Below are 16,173 nucleotides of genomic sequence, written 5' to 3' on the forward strand. Positions count from 1 at the left end.
AGCAAATCAATCCACACCATAGCAACATACCTAGACCATACCATCCATAGAAAAAACCATTGAGACATTTATCGAAAACAACCGAAACGCGCAACATAAGCAATTCAAGCGTTACTGTAGCAAAGTGGACAAACAGAGAACGCATAGCAACTTATTGCTAAAAGCGCAGTGTAGGCAATGATCGACGAACGCACTCGTTATTTGGCTAGAACAGTTGAAACTTTCCAGAACCTTTGTAAAAACACTAAAAGCGCAGCATAAGCACAAATTGACAGACACCTCACTCCGATAGAATGAATAAATTGCACCTCATATCAATAACCTTTAATTAGGACAAAAACACATTCCAAAACCAATATTTCGAAACCCATTGAGTATAAATAAAACCAATTCCGACCGTGGCAAGTCAGATTCGTTCGGACTGCCAAGATAGGACGTTACGCTTCCTAAAAACTTCGTGTACCAACTTATTTCAAGAGTTTAGTTATGTCCCCCTACCCAAGGTAAGGCTTCTAAACTCCAACATTTCCAATAAGGGAAACTCCTTCCGGGTTTCCATGATCGCCTGGACGATCAAATCAGTCCGCTTCGAATAGTTCGTTCCACCTCAGCTCATGTCAGTAAAGACTGACTCCCCGCAAAAACGGTGCACGACGGCCCCGCGTACGTTCGATCACATTACATGGCGACCGTGACCTTAATCTGCAATCGACAGGCAGAAGTATAAGCAAATTATTTTCAAGTAAAATGTGATAAGTACAACGGTAACGTAAAACGTAAGTGTCGTGTGACGAACCAAAAGTATTGTGACCATAACCGTCATTCGACGGAACGTGAGAAAAAAGTGTCAAATGTGCATTTTTTTAACGAAACATTCAACAACGCTGCTGGCACAAGTGACCCATATGTTATAAATAATAACGGTGAAAGAACAGCCAGAAGCAAGTGCAGTGCAGATCGACGCAGACATCAGGACGCGACTGCTAGCCCGCATTGAGGATAAGGCCTGCGTGACCTTGCAACAGCTTTCTTCAGAGTGCCATCGGTTAATCAACCTGAAAAAGGATAGCGCAATGATCGAGGCACCGGTACCAGAGCGTGTTCTAGTAGTAAACACAAAAATGCATCGCGCACCACGTCAGTTCCAACCCAAGCGCGACAATCCTACTACCCCGTGTTGGTCGTGCGGAGGGCTGCATTGGAGCCGCGATTGCCCGTACAAACAACACCGATGCACAACTTGTTCCCGGACGGGCCACAAAGAAGGCTATTGCAACACCATAAGATCCCGTAAGCCCGGCAAACGCCCCTGGAAGCAGCGTAAAACACAATTAAGGATGGTGACAGTGAACGTCCAGAGTGTACAGCAACGGTGCAGATTCGTGTCACTTACGATGAATGGTACATCGGTTCGTATGCAGTTGGACACGGCTTCCGACATTACTGTGATAGATCACACAAGCTCATTGGCAGTCCCCAGTTAGCAGCACCATCCGTAATCGCTAGAACCGCCTCAGGTGCTAAATCACGTACCTTGGACACGTGATCGATAGCCACGGGTTACGACCAGATCCGTCAAAAAATCGAGCTTATAAAGAAGCTCCCTGAACCGAAAGACATATCCGGTGTGAGATCATTTCTGGGAGCAATTAACTATTACGGGAAGTTCATCCCGAATATGAGGAAGCTGCGATATCCGTTAGACAATTTGCTTAAGGCAAATAATTCATTCTGCTGGACGCCAGAATGCAAAAAGTCGTTCGCAACGTGCAAGTCTCTCCTATCGTCCGACCTACTTCTAACGCACTATGATCCACGGCAGAAGATAATCGTTTCTGCAGACGCTTCGTCCATCGGCCTTGGCGCAACGATTAGCCACGTGTATCCTGGAGGTGCAATGCGCGTAATTCAACATGCTTCCCGCGCCCTCAGTGAAGCAGAGCGTCATTACAGCCAAATCGATCGCGAAGGCTTGGCTATCATCTTCGCTGTAAAAAAGTTTCATAAAATGATCTTCGGCAGGCGTTTTGTTCTTCAAACGGACCATCGACCTCTTCTTCATATTTTCGGCTCGAAGAAGGGTATCCCGACCGTCACCGCAAACCGTTTGCAGCGTTTCGCACTCACTCTTCTAGCGTATGATTTCACCATAGAGTATGTACGCACCGATGACTTCGGAAAAGCTAACTTGCTTTCGCGCCTGATCAACACACAAGCCAAACCTGAAGAAGACACCGTGATCGCATGCATAGGAACAGACATCAAAGCAATGGTGGTAAGTGCGTTTCATAACACTCCACTTCATTTTGCAGACCTTATCAGAGAAACACGGAAAGACCCCCTACTGCAAAAGCTCGTGCATTACATACGTGAAGGATGGCCCAGTAATGCAACCTACACAGGGAAATTGTCTCGTTTCTTCGCACGTAAGGATGCTTTATCAACCGTTGATGGTTGTATTTTGTTCGGGGAGAGGGTGGAGATTCCTCGAGTTCTACAACAGCAATGTCTGCAACAAATACACCACGGTCATCCTGGCATACAACGGATGAAAGCATTGGCCAGAAGCTACCTTTATTGGCCATCCTTGGACGCTGACATCACGGAATGGGTCAAAACATGTAACGCGTGCCAAGCAGTTGCACGATCACCCCCTCACTCAAGTCCCGTTCCTTGGCCAAAAGCTGCAGGTCAATGGCAGCGCATTCATGTGGACTATGCTGGTCCACTAGATGGAGATTTCTACCTCATCGTAGTAGATTCGTTCACGAAATGGCCTGAAGTATTTCGAACGAGCAGCACTACATCCGCAGCAACCATCGGCATCTTACGCGGAATATTCGCCCGGTTCGGTGTTCCAACCACTCTAGTATCTGATAACGGTACGCAGTTTACGAGCGAAGATTTTAAGTTTTTTTTGCTTCCAGAACGGCATCGAGCACATAACGACGGCACCCTATCATCCGCAGTCTAACGGGCAGGCTGAAAGGTTCGTTGATACTTTCAAGCGGACCGTTAAGAAAATATCAGCCGATGGGAGAACGATGCAAGAGGCGCTGGATGCATTCCTACTGCCCTACCGAAGTACTCCGAGCTCCGTGTTAGAAGGGCTAAAATCACCAGCGGAGATAATGTTTGGCAGACCAATGCGTACAACCTTAGACCTATTACGTCCACCACTCGCAGGAGGGTTAACAGACAGTCCAGCAGTTAAACGCAGGGAATTTCGCCCGTCCGACCTGGTATATGTTAAGTGTTACTCTCGCAACGGTTGGAGTTGGACAGCTGGGACCATTGTTAGCCGCATTGGAAACGTAATGTACACCGTCAGGACAGTCGATAGAAAGACCATAAGAAGCCACGTGAACCAGCTGCGCGAGCGCCGTGAACGTCATCATCATCGTCATCGTGAATCATCCGAGTCTGACGGTTTATCGCTAGATATTCTTTAGGATTCCTACCACCTTACTCCGCAACCGACGACATCAACAGCCGAACCATCATCAGCATCGCTACAGCATACTACATCTACACACACGAGCGTATCGTCTGCATCACACCCACAAACGTCAGCAGTCATCGATCCGCGTACGGCCTCAAACGCGGAACCGCTGCATCCAACGAATTCCCCAATTCCGGTACAAGCTCCAATCCGAGAACCACGTCGCTCTTCTAGGCATAGAAGACTGCCCAGTAGGTTCGACCCGTACAGGCGTTTTTAAAAGAGGGGAGATGTTGGGTGCGTACGTGCAGGGTACTCACGCGCCCTCTCTGCGAGATGTTTTCTCTCGTCGGTTGATGGGCACGAGTGTCCTAGCGAGAGATTCGTCCCGATCCGCGATCCCGATTGTTACTCGTTACACGATCGGGATGCGAGCGGCAGTCGGGATACAGCTAGCAACGAATGTGGTGTGGTGTCATTACAAGGCGGAAATAAATTAAGTTTATTTATTGTAGTTTATCTAATTTACGTTGTGTCGTAAACACTTATTCGGCCACATATCACACGGCGAACGTAAAAAGAAGCTACATGAACCTGTCGGCTCATGGGACACGCCTTTGTCCAACATGTTGCTGATGAAGCTGGACAATGAGACCATTCTGGCGTGGGAAAGGCATTCTGTGCATAAGAAGAAGGACAAGTACAGCGACTTGATCGAATTCCTGCAAGACCGAATTCGAATCCTAAAATCGAGCCAGAGTATCTCGTGCGATCGGATTGTGGCTCCGATCAAGGTGGCCGGGGCACATCGGCCCACCGCACCACGGCGGTCGGTAACCAACGCTGCTTCTGTGCAAAGGAATACTCCCGTTTCATCGACCATTCAACAAATGACCTGTCCATTGCAGTGTGCAGATCATCACCTGGTTCGAAATTGCCCGGTATTTTTAGCCAAAAATACTCAGGAGCGGCGGGAAATCGCACGATCAAAGGGATTGTGCTGGAATTGTCTCAGTTGTTCCCATCAAGTGAGATCGTGCAAATCCGAGTATTCTTGCCGTTCGTGCCGTGTTTATCGTAGACGATTATGGAGAGAAGCATGAGGCACGGGCGCTTCTGGATTCGGGCTCTATGTCTAACTTCATTTCGGATACGTTAGCTCGGAAGCTCATGACACCTCGAGCGAGAGTTAATGTATCAGTGTCTGGCATCGGAACTTCAAGGCAGCAGATAAAGGGTTCGACCACGGCGATCGTTCGTTCAAGAAACCTTCAATTCACCACCCCATTGGAGTTTCTGATCCTGGATACACCCTCGGCGGACATTCCCACCTCACCAATCAACGTGTCTTCGTGGAACATCCCGGATGTAACGCTAGCAGGCCCCACGTATCACATCCCAGGCAAGGTCGATGTGGTCATAGGTGGCGATACGTTCTGGGAGCTGCATACCGGACGCAAGCAATCTCTCGGTTCGGGTCTGCCATGGTTGGTAGAAACGCAGTTTGGATGGGCGGTAGCAGGAAACACAACGCATTCGTCTCAACAACATCGGGTATGTAATATGGCAACGAGCGACAGTCCGTTGGAAGCCATATTGACGCGGTTCTGGGAGAGCGAGACCATCTTCGACGAGCCCGCTCTACCTCTGGAGGAAGACATGTGTGAACGTCATTTCATCTCTACTACAACCAGAGACCCATCTGGCAGGTATGTCGTACATTTACCACAAATTCCTAATACGAATATCGTTTTAGGAGAATCGAAAGCAATCGCTGATTGTCGTCTCCTAGCGGTGGAACGGCGGCTTAAGTCTAACCCTGCAATGAAGGAGGAGTATAGTAAATTCATGTCGGAGTATGAGCGCTTAGGGCACATGAAACAACTCACCGAGCCGGTGGACGATTCGTGTGAACACTACTATCTCCCTCATCACGCGGTGCTTAAGGAGTCGAGCACAACCACCAAGGTCTGGGTAGTCTTTGACGCGTCGTGCAAGACATCTTCTGGCAACTCCTTGAACGACAAACTCCTGGTTGGGCCGGTGATCCAAGACGATCTGTTCACCATCATCGTTCGTTTCCGGTCTCACGCAGTCGCACTCTCAGCAGATGTTGAGAAAATGTATCGCCAAATTCTCCACGATTCTCGCGACACTGAATACCTGCGCATTCGGTATAGAGGAAACACCACAGAGCCGATTCAGACGTTCCAACTACAAACGGTAACATATGGCACGTCTTGCGCACCCTTCCCAGCAACAAGAACGCTAAAGCAGATCGCTCTCGATCACAAGATGCAATACCCCCGAGCAGTGGATCCTGTATTGCACGATTTTTATGTGGATGACCTGCTAACGGGAACAGACGAGTTGGCAGATGCAATTGAAATGCAAAGGCAGATTTCCGAGATGCTCAAGCAGGCTGAATTCGTGTTGAAGAAGTGGGTATCGAACATACCCGAAGCACTAATCAGCATTCCTTCAGAAGTCCTTGCCATCCTTCCTACTCATGAATGGCAAGATCCCCAATTTGTATCGACGCTTGGTCTGGTTTGGGAGCCAGCAGTTGATATGCTGCGATATCGGATCGATCTACCAACTGCTGCGACGATGTTGACAAAGAGGCTAGCTTTGTCCTACATCGCCAAAACCTTTGACCCGCTGGGCTTGCTTAGTCCAACCATTATCATCGCTAAGCTCTTTATGCAACAGCTGTGGAAGTTGCAGGAAAACGGGAAGCCGTGGGATTGGGATCGTGAGCTACCATCACATCTCCAAAAGGAATGGACGGCATTTCATTCCAAGCTGCATTCACTTCGGGAAGTGCCCATTCCGCATTACACTTCAATTCGGCAAGCAACAAACGTGCAGCTACACATTTTCGCGGATGCTTCTCAGGTGGCATATGGTGCTTGCTGTTACGTCAGGGCAGAAAACGATTCGACAACATCGGTGCAGCTGTTGGCAGCTAAGTCTAAAGTAGTATCGTTGTCGAACACACATTCTATAGCGAGACTCGAGCTTTGTGCAGCGCGGTTGGCAACGCAACTGTTCCGGAAGGTCAGTCAGTCCCTCAACGGTGAATACGATGCTTTCGCTTGGACTGATTCCATGACCGTGCTACATTGGCTCAATTCAGCACCACGGAGGTGGAAGCCTTTCGTTGCCAACAGGGTGGCACAAATTCAAGGAGAAACCCGGATCAAGTGCTGGAGGCATGTTCCTGGTGTAGACAACCCAGCAGACGATGCATCGCGAGGTCTACTACCAGACAAATTGCAATCCTGTGAACGATGGTGGCATGGGCCACATTGGTTGAGCAGCAAACAGGAAGAATGGCCTATAAGAGAACCTGCAATTGAAGAAACGGCATCAATAGAAGAAGAACGTGTTACACAATCACGAATAGCTGCAATGTCGATGGAGGACGATTTCAACAATAAGCTATTTGCACGGTTTTCAACCTACCTCAAACTTCGTCGAACCATGGCGTATTGTTTACGTTTCGTGCAATGCATGAGGACACCGAAACCCGCAATTACGTCACCGACAGCCAAGGGTCATGCTTCGATTCAGGACATGATTATATTGATTGCACCTCCATCTCGAGACGAACTCATCCAAGCTGAGCTGCAGTTGTGTCGGTTAGCTCAGCAAGATTCATTTGCGGACGAGTTAAAAACGGTTAAAAACGGCAAGGATATACCACGCAATTCGAAGCTGAAATGGTTGTCCCCCTTTATTGATGAGGCGGGAATCCTGCGTGTTGGTGGCCGGCTTCACAACGCACAAATAGCAGAATACGCGAAGCATCCTATACTTCTTTCTGCAAAACACCCACTCGCTGCATTGTTAGCAGTCGCGTATCACCAGAAGTATATGCACACCGGTCCGGAACACTTGTTATCCATACTTCGTGAACGCTTCTGGATAATCGGTGGCCGTAATTTGACGAAGTTGGTTTTCCATCGGTGTCACAAGTGTTTCAAGGCCAAACCTACACTGGTGCAACAATCCGTTGCAGATCTTCCGACTTCAAGGGTTACACCCACGAGACCGTTTGCTGTGAGTGGTGTGGACTATTGCGGTCCGGTATTGCTGAAATCGCCTGTTCGCAATAGAAGTCCCACCAAGCCATACATCGCTTTGCAACACGAGCGGTCCACATTGAGTTGGTGAATGATCTCACCACGGCGGCATTTTTGGCAGCACTAAGGCGCTTTGTGGCTCGCAGAGGCAAAATCGCGGAACTGCATTCGGATAATGCTACTACGTTTAAGGGGGCTGCACACGAACTTCATCGCCTCTACGAGATGTTGAAGTACAGCAATAGCGAACGCATCGAAATCTTCAACTGGTGTGCCAATGAAGAAATTCAGTGGAAGTTTATTCCGCCTCGTGCGCCGCACTTCGGAGGACTGTGGGAGGCTGCTGTACGATCCGCTAAACAGCACCTAATTCGCACGATAGGAAGTACGAGCCTCACTCAGGAGGGAATGGTAACATTGCTAGCGCAGGTCGAACAATGCTTAAATTCAAGACCCCTGATTCCGCTTTCTAGTGAGCCATCGGACACGCAACCGCTCACTCCGGGTCATTTTTTGGTAGGGTCGAACATGCTGGCGTTGCCACTTGTTGATAGGAGTCAGGTAGCAGCCAATAGATTGAAGGAGTTTGATTTGGTGCAAAGCATATGCAGCATATATGGTCGCGTTAGTATCCGGAATACTTGCAGCAGCTTCAGGCCCGGGCCAAACGTTTAATAGTTCCACCAGTACCGCTAGAAGAAGGGCAATTGGTAATCATAAAGGAAGACAATATACCACCTACCTTGTGGCCAATGGGTAGAATAACACGATTGCACCCAGGAAAGGACGGCGTTGTTGGAGTCGTAACACTTCGTACAGCTGCAGGAAAGGAGATAGTACGCGCAGCAGCTAGATTGGCAATCCTTCCAAATCCAAACGTATGTGAAGACAATTAACCTCGAACACCAAAGTTAGGAGGCGATCAGCGCGAAGCACATGCGTAATGTAAACAACCACACCGCACATACACACGACACGATACACGAAGTGACAGATCGACACTTGCAACTTGTACAACACAACACCACACTTGCACAACATTTGCTATCTCTGAGGCGAAGTTAGATCGAGATACTTCTTCATTTTCTTATTTTTTTTTCAATTGTATTTGCTGAATGTTGTAAAGAAATACTTTCTTTGGTGGCTGGAATGTTGGAGATTGATCATTTGAATTTATTAGTTCGAATTCGAAATTCGAACTAAATTTAGAGATAGGATAGGAAATGAACTCATAGGCATAGATAAGGATAACAGAATGAACTCAGAATGAATTATGTAATGAACTCTTGACAATTGAATATACAGTAGCAAACGGACATTTGAACGAGTCGCATTCATTTTTCTAACCGGCACAAGTTTTTGGAATTATCGGGAAAGAAAACGAGTTGTACCACGTAGCCGAACATTCGTGAGGTTTTCTCACAAACACTATTGCAACACATTCATTATATTACATCAGCAAATCAATCCACACCATAGCAACATACCTAGACCATACCATCCATAGAAAAAACCATTGAGACATTTATCGAAAACAACCGAAACGCGCAACATAAGCAATTCAAGCGTTACTGCAGCAACTTATTGCTAAAAGCGCAGTGTAGGCAATGATCGACGAACGCACTCGTTATTTGGCTAGAACAGTTGAAACTTTCCAGAACCTTTGTAAAAACACTAAAAGCACAGCATAAGCACAAATTGACAGACACCTCACTCCGATAGAATGAATAAATTGCACCTCATATCAATAACCTTTAATTAGGACAAAAACACATTCCAAAACCAATATTTCGAAACCCATTGAGTATAAATAAAACCAATTCCGACCGTGGCAAGTCAGATTCGTTCGGACTGCCAAGATAGGACGTTACGCTTCCTAAAAACTTCGTGTACCAACTTATTTCAAGAGTTTAGTTATGTCCCCCTACACAAGGTAAGGCTTCTAAACTCCAACATTTCCAGTAAGGGAAACTCCTTTCGGGTTTCCATGATCGCCTGGACGATCAAATCAGTCCGCTTCGAATAGTTCGTTCCACCTCAGCTCATGTCAGTAAAGACTGACTCCCCGCAAAAACGGTGCACGACGGCAACCCGCGTACGTTCGATCACATTACATCCATACTGGTCCTGGATTCGATTATGAACCCATACCGGTTCCGGTTCATATCGGATTTGGAACTGACACTGGTCCTATACCGGTCCTGGAACTGAAAGTAAACCTATAAAAGACCTGGAACTGATTCTGAACCCATACCGATCCTGGAATCGATCATGAACCACAGATCCACACAGATCCAGAGATCCAGAAATAGCTCCATTTATTTTTTTAGAAATAGGTTACATTTATTTTCTGGAACAGTACCAGGAACTGTTCCGGATTCGGAACGGCATTCGGACCTGGTGCGGGTATGTCTCCGATACAATTCCAGTCTCCTCTCATCGTCACTACCACAGGTGTGTATCTCTGTTGGCACCGTTCTTACTTTGCGCCATTGTTCAGCGTGTCTTGTGCTCATGCTTTCGACAGGTGAGATAAAACACGTGGATCACCTATAGGATTTCAAATAAACTGTTACACACCTTATCCAATTGCTTTTCATCACGACCCGAAGGTAAGTAGTGATGAGTCAAGTAGCACTGTGCCACCACGCACACACAGCACAGTAAAATGTGCGAGCACAATTGCACATTTTATAAAATTGTGGTGCCACACTTAGCACAATTTATGTGCTCCGCACAGTTTGTGTGCTCCGCACAGTTTGTGTGCTCCGCACAGTTACTGTGCTCCGCACAGTTATTGTGTACAATCCGCACAGTTTGTGTGCTCCGCACAGTTTCTGTGCTCCGCACAGTTATTGTATGCAACTGTGCGGATTGTACACAAACTGTGCGGAGCACACTAACTGTGCCGAGCACAGAAACTGTGCGGAGCACACAAACTGTGCTGAGCACACAAACTGTGCGGATTGTACACAATAACTGTGCGGATCACACAAACTGTGCGGAGCACACAAACTGTGCAAACTGTGTGGTAGCTGTGCGGAGCACAAAAAGTGTGCAAAGCATACTAACTGTGCGATAACACAGTAACTGTGCAAAAACTGTGCGGGAACACAGCTACTGTGTGACCACACATTAAGTGTGGTACCACGCACACACAGCACAGTAGACTGTGCGTGGTACCACAGCACCACACAGTGAAAAGTGGTGCTTGACTCATCACTAAAGGTAAGGCATGCGTGTGGAGAGTACCGTGTACATGCAGATTACATATTTTAAGCTTTATTATGTGAGATGGATGGAGCAGCAACATGCTTTCAGGAGATTTAGCTTTTGCTTGAGAAAACTTAATTTAAACAAAATCATTTTAATCCCACATCGTATCTCCCGTGTGCTTAGTGCCTATTACCGTTGAGATTTAAGAAAAAGCAAAAAAAATGTGCGACTTAACGATTAGCGATTTAACCTTCGTTTCTATGACCAAAAATACACCCTCATCTTTATGACCACCTACCCGGGTAGGTAATACATTATATAAGGGAATTTGTATTTTTATTAGTCAAAAAATGTCTTATTTAACTTATTCTATGCAGCTATAATAACAAAACTTCTTTTTAGTTTATAAATTTATGAAGTATTGCTTTTAGTTACATAAATTGAATGCATAGCAATTAGTTCAACTGGCACTAATACACCGCCATGTCTTCCCGACTGTCGGGGCAATCATTTCAATCTATGTGACTTTTGAAGAATATTAAGGGCTAGAAAACTTTTTGAATAGATTCTATAAATATAACTACATGCATTGCTATACATATCATTACAAAATTAGCGACTAATCGAAAACAAAATCCTTTATTGTATGTATTACCTACCCGGGTAGGTGGTTATAGAAGTAAGGGGTAAAAGTTGATTTTATTTTTTAAAGCACATTTTAAAAAATTGAAAAATTCTGAATTTTTTACCACTTTTGTAAAACATGTTTCTCTAGGTATTCTAATTTTTTTGCATCGATTCGATAATCCAATAAAAAGTTATCATAAAAAGAATAAGCAAAACATACCCGGGTAGGTGGTTATAGAAATGAAGGTTAACATGATAGTTATTTCCCTAATGTTGCGTTCGAATGTGATCGGGGATGCAAAGAATACAAAAAGTTAAATAAGTTGAACTCATCTTTATTTGTAATTCGTCATGGCACATCGGGTGTCTCGCTTCGCATCTTACAATGGTTGTGTGTCGATTGAGGCCTTAATTCAAATTAACGATTTTTTGGTAGTTTATTTCTATGCAAGAAAACAGTTCATCAACGCATTAAGTAAAAAAAAAAGTCCTCCGGAACACAAGAGCTCACTCGCGCTTGTTCTCCTTCTCCGAGTCCGCTTGGCGCTGCTTACGCACAATGGTTTCGTCTTCCCACTCCGTGCGCCTGGATCCCCGCAGCTGCCCGCCTGCCGCCGTCGATGTGTCGACCGTACTATTGCGGCGCTGCCGGATCGCGCCCAAACCATCCCCCGCCTGCCGCGACGATGTGGCGCTGCGGCCCGCGGCACCCATTGGCGGGGGCGCCGGGCGCTTAAAGGACCGCACCGGCCCTCCCCCGGTCTTCATCGCCGCTCTGCGCGTCGGTCGGCGCGTCGGTGGACGCGCCGGTTGCCCGCCGCCCACCGACAACTCCATCGGCTGCTGCTGCTGCGGGGACGCCGACATCGGCGGAATGCGTGAGGCCGAAGCCGCCGGCCCGTCCTTCGTATCCATCGGCCAGATTGACTTTGCCGAGCCGGTGTCGTCTGTGTAAAATTGTGTGGTTAGAAAATGGACGGGAAAGTGGACCGCGCACCACCCGGGCAGAGAAATCATTGCGGGAAAACTCTTCCAGGTTGTGCTCTTTTTTACCTACCTTTGTTGCTTAGATCCATAATTGGACACAGAGATGTGCGACGCTATCAAAAGAATTTTTTTCAATCGCACCAACACCAACTTGTTCTTGACACTGGCGAATTTGTTCTTGAAAGCACGTACGGGCTTGGAGAAACACGTCCGCTTGCCTCGAGAAGCTGTGCAGAAATGGAAGCTCAACTCGTTCGTCGTCTCCAACGGCTCCCGGCAACAGTCGCTGGTAGTGATGGGCGTTTCGGAGCGCACCAACGGCTCCGGAGCCGGCTCCGGACTAACGGCTCCGACTTTTTCCCGGAGCCGGCTCCGCTCCGACGGCTCCGGAGCCGGCTTCGCACCAACGCCTCCGGAGCCGGCTCTGCACCCATGGCTCCGGAGCCGGCTCTGCTCCGACGGCTCCGGAGCCGGCTTCGCACCAACGGCTCGGTAGTCGGCTCCGGAATAACGGCTCTGCACTCACGGCTCCGTTCCAACGGCTGCGGAGCCAGCTTCAGGCCCACCGTTCCGGGGCCGGCGACGAATCAACGGCTCCAGATCAACGGCTCCGAACTAACGGTTCAATAGAGACATCATTGTATGATAGCGTAATAAAAAAACGAATATATCTTCTTTGATAAATTCTTTGAAACATGACCTACTCCGCTATTTACGGAGTTTCTCGATTGAAACTTCATTGAAAAAGTTATTTTGGTCCTTTGTGTTAAAACCGGCTCCGGAGCCGTTGGTGCGGAGCCGGCTCCGGAGCCGGCTCCGAAATTGTCTGGAGCCGGTCGGAGCCGTTATGCCCATCACTAGTCGCTGGTGCGATCTCATTTGCGAAGGGGGTGGAGCTAGAGGTGCTGGTGGTGATGTCGATGGTGTTGGTGGTAGTGCGACAGACCGTTAGAGCACAACAAAGGATGTGAAATTTCTTGCGAATTCCGCGCGCTGGTTCTATACACGTCCGGCCGTTGGCTTCAAACACTTTAACATCTTTTCAGTCAAAAAGTCAGGCGACACTTCTCTCTTGGTGTGTGTTTGCGTGCGTGTGTGTATTTCGTGGGGTAAGAGTGAGCGAGCGCGAGCTCGAATTCTTAGTTTTATCGTGTTAGCTCCTAGCAGTCCGCGGTTTTGTTAGTGTGCGCGCGTGTGTGTATTGCTCAACTGTAATCCGAGATCGACTTTGGCCCGTGGGTAAGTGTCGTACGGTTTTTGGCTATTTCACCCAGCCCCTGCCCTTTTCCTATCTCACAAATAGCGCACATATCTCCTTATACAAAAAAAAAACGCACGCAATTATTATAAATCTCTAACCAAACAAATTTGTCCAGTGGCGCTCGGAAACCACAAAACAACGCTTCTCGTTCTCGTCGGGCGGCAAAAACGCCCAACATGCCTCTCTACCGAAAAAGCCCTTCTTTCCCTCCCTCCCCCCCATTGTCCGCATAGTTTAGTTGGCCCGCCGCTTGATCGACACCTTGCCGCGGCGCAGATGCGACAGAAAGATGCGCACCTTCTGCCCGTCGGACGTTTTCTTCACGCAGATCGCCTCGGTCCCGATCGCGGAGATGTTGGCCGGAAAGCGCGGTATGTCCCGGCCCTCGACGTGCACCGGCTGGCCGCGGTGGAACCAGCGCCGCTCGTACCACAGCTTCCCATCCTCGATGCGCGTTTCCGTCGACGGTTGCGCGTTCGATTGTCCGCCCTGCAAAAAAAAAAAGCGCGTCGCGAGCCGAAATTGAATCAAAACCACACACACACATACACACACACCCGCTAGCTACACTTACCGTTCCCGTGGGTGCTGCCCCACTGCCACCGTAGCCCTCCGCCGGCTGAGATCCACCGTTCTGGTCGGCAGCATTCGCTCCTCCGCCGCCGCCCCCTCCTCCTCCTCCTACTCCTACTCCTCCTCCTCCGCCACCACCCGTTTGCGTTCCTCCACCCGTGCCGCCGGTGCTACCGCTCGCCCCATCGTTGACGGAATGTTGAGCGGCGGCGGCGGTGGAGGAGGCTGCGGCGGCGGCCGCAGCTGCCGCCGCCGCTGCTGCCGCCCGGCTCGCCGAGATCGGCTTGCTGCGCGAGATCAGCTTCAGATCGTGGTCCACCTCCTTGTCCTCCAGCAGAAACGTCAGCTGGTTGGTCGTTGGCTTGCGGCGCTTCTCCGGCACCGGCAGCGGCTCGTTCGGGCGGCGGCGCAGCTTCCGCGTCACGGTCGGCTTCACGTCGACCGAGTCGCCGTTCAGCTCCATCGTCGCGAACTCGTGCTCGATCATCTTCTTCTGGTCCTCCAGGTCGGCGATCAGGTTCTCGATCAGCTCCGCCTTCTTCTCGTCGAACTCCTTCTCCGCGGCCGCCTTCTCGAGGATGCAGTCGCGCTCCGCGCACGCGAGCAGGTAGTCCCGCTCGACCTCGTTCAGCAGCACCCGGTCATCCAGCTCGAGCTGCAGCCGGTCGACGATCTTCAGGTACTCCGGGTGCTTGCCCTGCTTCAGCAGCTCCAGCTGCCCGAGCAGGTTCGCCAGCTTGTCCTGGTACATCTGCTCCCGGATCTCCATCCGCTCGTCCACGCTGTGCTGGTTGTTCGTGCCGGTCAGCAGCTCACTCTCGCTCGCCTCGTCGGTGTCTGTTGGTGGAGGAGAACATGCAAAAAAAAAACCCGTGTTATACAAACGTGTCCACACGCGGCCCAGCTGCTATAACCGGTCGGTTCGCTTGCCTTCACCACTATCGGCGTCATTTTCGCCGTCCTGTTCCGGCAGGGCGTGCTGCTCCCGCCGGCCGTCCATTTCGAGGTACACCGTGCTACCGCCCCGGTTTGTTGCCATACTCTCGCCCACCCCTTCCCCGGTTCTTGGTCGCACTGTTGGCCCGTTGGCAAGTCGGACCCGAAAGGAAAACCTTTTCCCCCTGGGAAATGCTACCCTTTTCCAGAATTTTTAAGTCCACTGGCCTGGTAAAATTAGCTACAAATCGAAGTTTTATTTTACTGTTTTTATTTATTTCTATTTAACTATTTAACACCAGGCGCGCGATATATGACGCCATCGGAGGCTATGTTTTTATTTACGTTTTATTTGTTTGACAGCGGCGTCATGTTTTCCACTGCACAGCGGGGCAAGCACGGTCGGAAGTAAAAAAAAATATATTTTGAAATATAAAAAAATATTTTTGTATTACCAACTTTAATAGTAAGTTAAGAAAAATCAGTAATATTATAACTCTGTCATTTCAATTTTATTAGTAATGACTGGTCAAAGTAGCAAACAAATCATTCCCCGGGCCGTTCATCCGGCTGTCCGATTATCCGTGCTATTGAGAAATGACAGCTCAAGACAAAGATGACATTGCGTGCTGAGGAAACAAATTGAAAAAAAGGGTAAAAGCAAGGTGGAATGTATAATGAGGTGTAGTTATAGCGCTTTTGGCGATCCCCCCCCTGGGCTCCGATTTTGACAGATGGTTTTCCGCTTGTATATGTATTGATGGATTGTTTACGTTTTGCATGGTCAATATTTGGTGGAGATCAATTTGGGTGAATATTTTAGTTTATTAGAACACAGTCCGTGATTTAAAATGGAAATTTTCCTTCGAGAACCTGAAGTGTTCGCCAAAAGCGGAAAACTAACTGTCGGTTTTCTTCGTCGATTCTTCTTCCACCTAGCTGTCAAAACGGGCTTATAACTTGACCTGATATCTTTACGGTCCTTGGGTAAAAGATTTTTAAGCCCCCCCCCCCCCCCCCTCTATGGCAATCGAAGCAGCCCT

The 16,173-nt window shown here is 48.6% G+C and overlaps 4 protein-coding genes across 4 annotated transcripts; 2 read left to right on the top strand and 2 right to left on the bottom strand.

The window, feature by feature from the left end:
- The first annotated feature begins 4 nt into the window (after positions 1 to 4).
- Positions 5 to 3,009, top strand: LOC133392096 (uncharacterized protein K02A2.6-like). The gene is made up of 2 exons (XM_061650509.1): positions 5 to 2,847; positions 2,928 to 3,009. The coding sequence occupies exons 1-2, from the start codon at positions 1,679 to 1,681 to the stop codon at positions 2,944 to 2,946; spliced, it is 1,188 nt and encodes a 395-aa protein (XP_061506493.1). The 5' UTR covers positions 5 to 1,678; the 3' UTR covers positions 2,947 to 3,009.
- Positions 3,010 to 3,142: 133 nt separating this feature from the next.
- On the top strand, positions 3,143 to 11,530 carry LOC133391185 (uncharacterized). The gene is made up of 2 exons (XM_061642888.1): positions 3,143 to 7,207; positions 11,522 to 11,530. Exons 1-2 carry the CDS (start codon positions 4,574 to 4,576, stop codon positions 11,528 to 11,530), a joined length of 2,643 nt encoding a protein of 880 aa, XP_061498872.1. The 5' UTR covers positions 3,143 to 4,573.
- Positions 11,531 to 11,692: 162 nt separating this feature from the next.
- LOC11175500 (uncharacterized) lies at positions 11,693 to 13,034 on the bottom strand. The gene is made up of 2 exons (XM_061651581.1): positions 12,431 to 13,034; positions 11,693 to 12,320 (listed from the first exon to the last, which is right to left on the bottom strand). The coding sequence occupies exons 1-2, from the start codon at positions 12,447 to 12,449 to the stop codon at positions 11,881 to 11,883; spliced, it is 459 nt and encodes a 152-aa protein (XP_061507565.1). The 5' UTR covers positions 12,450 to 13,034; the 3' UTR covers positions 11,693 to 11,880.
- A 404-nt stretch (positions 13,035 to 13,438) lies between these two features.
- On the bottom strand, positions 13,439 to 15,538 carry LOC1272326 (sin3 histone deacetylase corepressor complex component SDS3). Its single transcript, XM_061651576.1, has 4 exons — positions 15,476 to 15,538; positions 15,125 to 15,371; positions 14,196 to 15,031; positions 13,439 to 14,110 (listed from the first exon to the last, which is right to left on the bottom strand). The coding sequence occupies exons 2-4, from the start codon at positions 15,231 to 15,233 to the stop codon at positions 13,856 to 13,858; spliced, it is 1,200 nt and encodes a 399-aa protein (XP_061507560.1). The 5' UTR covers positions 15,234 to 15,371; positions 15,476 to 15,538; the 3' UTR covers positions 13,439 to 13,855.
- Between the last annotated feature and the right edge of the window lie 635 nt (positions 15,539 to 16,173).

This window comes from Anopheles gambiae, chromosome X, assembly GCF_943734735.2.
Source record: "Anopheles gambiae chromosome X, idAnoGambNW_F1_1, whole genome shotgun sequence".
NCBI classification, from domain to species: domain Eukaryota; kingdom Metazoa; phylum Arthropoda; class Insecta; order Diptera; family Culicidae; genus Anopheles; species Anopheles gambiae.